The sequence below is a fragment of the Miscanthus floridulus genome, chromosome 6 (assembly GCF_019320115.1).
Source record: "Miscanthus floridulus cultivar M001 chromosome 6, ASM1932011v1, whole genome shotgun sequence".
Taxonomy (NCBI): Eukaryota; Viridiplantae; Streptophyta; class Magnoliopsida; order Poales; family Poaceae; genus Miscanthus; species Miscanthus floridulus.
This window is the reverse complement of record NC_089585.1, coordinates 27,539,685-27,543,260: the sequence shown is the minus strand read 5'-3', so window position 1 is coordinate 27,543,260 and position 3,576 is coordinate 27,539,685. Positions and strand designations below refer to the sequence as shown.

General features: G+C 53.7%; 1 protein-coding gene across 1 annotated transcript; it reads right to left on the bottom strand.

Moving 5' to 3' along the window:
• Positions 1-1,006: 1,006 nt before the first annotated feature.
• LOC136457942 (isoflavone reductase homolog IRL-like) lies at positions 1,007-2,543 on the bottom strand. Its single transcript, XM_066457964.1, has 3 exons — positions 2,027-2,543; positions 1,486-1,927; positions 1,007-1,409 (listed from the first exon to the last, which is right to left on the bottom strand). Exons 1-3 carry the CDS (start codon positions 2,345-2,347, stop codon positions 1,243-1,245), a joined length of 930 nt encoding a protein of 309 aa, XP_066314061.1. The 5' UTR covers positions 2,348-2,543; the 3' UTR covers positions 1,007-1,242.
• Between the last annotated feature and the right edge of the window lie 1,033 nt (positions 2,544-3,576).

The following is a 3,576-nucleotide window of genomic DNA, read 5'->3' as shown; positions in this document are numbered from 1 at the left end:
TTAAGCCTAAATCTCGGTGCTAAACAAGTTCGTAACACCAGAGGTGTTACAGCGATCGAGAAAGCGGTCCCCAGGCATGGGCACGGCGGTGCCCGCACCATCAGGTAGGGCGGGCGGTGGAGCAGGAGGAGCGGCAAGGGAGGTCCGGCGGGTGTGGGGGCTTCAGCAGTAGATGTGGCAGTGGTAGAATTTTGAAGAAGGAAAGGAAGGAAGGGAACGCCATGGACGATGGACGAAGCAGAGCAGGGGAGGTCTTCTTTTCTTATCCTTGTCCGGCGGGCGTACGGTGATAAAAAATTGGTTGGTCCACAAGTCGTGCGGTGCAGTTGCAGGCTTAGGAAGGTCCGTCCGTCCGGAAGGATGCCCTGTAGACAGTATTACCGGTTTTGTGGGACATGACGGTCTTATTTTCTTTTTAGTTGAGAAAGAACATGACCAACTTGTTTTGTGTTTGTACGGAGACATCAAAATTAGGATGAGCTACCGATAGACAGGGTCCATTTGTCAGTTTTTTTTTTTTTTTAATCCCCTTCGTCCCCAACAGAGCGCGACCAACGGAGGCCTGCGGCGCTCGCCTGCCGGTGCGCGGCCCCTCGTGGCGCTGCTGCTTGCCTATGGTCCCTCGCGCCACCGCCGCCCGCGCGCGGCCCTTTGGACCTCTTCTTCAGCGCGCGGCCGCGACTAGACACCCCCGACCTCTTCTTCTTCAGCACCGGTGCCGGTCTGCTTTTCTTCCCCATAGCGCACGCTCGTGCTTGCGACGGAGCGAGAATCGTCTTTCTCCGGATGACTCCAAACCAAACACCAACCAAAGTGGAATATCCTCACCTGGGATGATCCCATTCCCGGAACCAAACGGCACCTAAAAGTACCGAAAACGTAGCATTCCAGCGTCAACTGAATGTCAAACTTCCGACATAAATTTAACTGAATTTGGCTATTCCTTTAATTTAGTTGGAGATACTATCATATACCGAGTCGCTAGCTTGTGATAGCCTTGTCAATCTGAAAGCAACAAACCGATCGAAGGAGGGTTCTTATTATATTGGCGTAGAATCCAGGAAAAGGTGAGGCCATTACAACAAGTAGGCACGCTAGATTCCTCAAAGAAAAAAAAGGTAGGCACGCTAGATCCATCAGACACGTCGTCGCTAGCGACTAGCCGTAGCAGCTGACGAATCACGATTAGGACATCCACACCACACATCTTCCACATCACACATCGTCCTGTTTGTTCAGACTTCAGAGGAAGCGGTTGAGGTATTCGTCGACGGTGGTGTACTTGACGTCCGGGTACAGCTCGGTGGCGTCCACCCCCTTGGCCGGGTCGATCTCGAAGCCCGTCTGCTCCCCCCGCACGTACGCCGCGTGCCCGATCGACAGGATGATGTTCACCGGGATCGGCGACTCTGCACACGCACACATGGACACCGTTATTCACTGCCATGGATCATCCACGGATCGATGAACTGAACCAGAACCAACCTTGGATCTGCTTGAGCACGGCCTCCTCGGGCACGTACTCCCTCTGGAACGTCTTGCCGGTCTTCTTCTCCCACAGCGACAGCAGCTCGTTGTGCGACAGCGTGTTGGCGGGGGGCTTGATGTACAGCGTCTTGTTCTCCGCGCGCGGGTCGTCGGCGGCAAGCACCGTGTAGGTCCCGATGTCGCCTTCCTCCACGTACACCACCTTGGTGTCGCCGTCGCCGAGCACGACCGCCTTGTCCGTGGGCGGGCCTTGGGCCAGTTGCTGCCCGATGTTGGGGAGCGCGAACCCCGCGAAGTAGCCCGCCACGACGTACGTGTAGGGGATGCCCGCGGCCTCGGTGGCGCGCCGGATCGCCACCTTGCCGCCGAGGATCGACTTGCCCGGCTCCACGATGCCCGTGCGGTCCACGTCCAGGCCGAACTCCGACGGGAAGAACCTCTGCAAGCGCATATATGCAGTTGCAGACTTGCAGTGCAGCAAGGGGAAGAAAGAACAAGAGCTAGAAGCCTAAAAACAAGCAGGACACGGCCGGCCGACCTTGACGTTGCCGGCCTCCTTGATGGCGTCGATGAGCCTGGTCTGGTCGGCGATCTGCAGCGACCCGACTGTGGAGATGACCACGTCGGCGCCCTTCACTGCGCTCACCAGGCTGGCCTGGTCGTACAGGTCGCCCTTGAGGAGCGTCACGCCGGCGTCCTGGAAGCTCTTGAGCAGCGCCGCCTTGGCCGGGTCGGAGGGGGCCATGTCCCGGACGAGCGCGACGGTGGGGTGGCCCAGCCGCGCGCTCGCCGCCACGACGTGCCTGCCCAGGAACCCCGCGCCGCCGACCACCAGGATCTTGCTCTTCACCGACGCCATCTATCCGGCCTGATTGTCAATCAGTTACCGGCAATAATAGTGCAGGATCGATGCAGCTTGTCGATTTGTGGACCTGAGAATTGAGAATCAAACACCACTATATATAGGAAAGCAAGATGCTCCTAGCAGCTGGTTCCATCGACCGATCGATGCTAGGACGGACTGGTGGCTGTCGTTGCCGGCGATTGGCCAACAGTGAAATTCGTCAATCTTTTACGGATGACAGGCTCGAGAATGTTCAACGAGTGTGGGTATAGTATCTGAAATTCTAGAAGACATTTGTTTCAAAAAAATTCTAGAAGACGTGACAAAGATAATTTAGTGCTGTACTGCTAGTGTGGTGGTAAGTGAGGATAAAGACTTCATCAAAAATAATTTAGGAACGTAGTACTTTATTATCCAAATAATTTTTGAACGTAATACTTCATCAAAATAATATAATACTCATGGGACCGGGAATCTGATGACCCTAGCAGGCTGGTAGGTGAGGTGGTTAGTGCTGTACTGCTAGTGCACCCGGACGCGGGCTGTGCTCGTCCGATCCGCTCCGCGATGAACCAGTCCGTGTTCACGTCCTAGTGAATCAGTCGACGTGTCCAGGTTCACGAGGGTACCTGTGATTAACTAGGATCCACTGAGAAAGGTCTGGCGCAACTGATGGGCTCGTGGGTCACTTTCGGCTTTGCTTAGAAGTCAAGTGGTCATCAGGCCCTGCTTAGTTAGATAGGACTATCAGTAGTCCCTGCCATTTTAGTCCCGGTTAGTTCTAATTTACCAAATAGATGGACTACTAAAAGGACTAAAGTGGATTTAAGCTGTAGTCCTTTGAGGAAAAGTTTTTTTTTTTGGGACTACTGGCCCAAGTTGACACCATATGCCCCTCAATAATTACAGTCGCCTCGATAGTCCAGAGAAAGAAGAAGGGTATTTTAGTATTTGTTCAACAGTTTTAATGCCTTTTATTTTATTAATCCCCCCTAGTCCTTATAACCAAATAGGATACGAGACTAAAATTTAGTTCATCTTTTAGTCTCTAGTCCTTAAACTAAAGAACCAAACAGGGCCATAAAAATCACGACCATGTGACAGTAATCAGCGTGTGCGGGCCCAGCAAGGACACATGGCACACAACCACAGTTATTTGGACCAGACCGGACCGGCGGTCCGACCGGTATTAGACCGAACCAGGTCCTTGGCCGGTCTGGTCCACCTAAGAGACCGGTATGCAA

Excerpts from the sequence above, each read along its gene's own strand:
- LOC136457942 (XM_066457964.1), bottom strand. The coding sequence starts at position 2,347 with ATGGCGTCGGTGAAGAGCAAGATCCTGGTGGTCGGCGGCGCGGGGTTC. Across the intron at positions 1,928-2,026 it reads AGGAGGCCGGCAACGTCAAG|AGGTTCTTCCCGTCGGAGTT; the intron begins GTCGGCCGGCCG and ends ATGCGCTTGCAG. Across the intron at positions 1,410-1,485 it reads CGTGCTCAAGCAGATCCAAG|AGTCGCCGATCCCGGTGAAC; the intron begins GTTGGTTCTGGT and ends GTGCGTGTGCAG.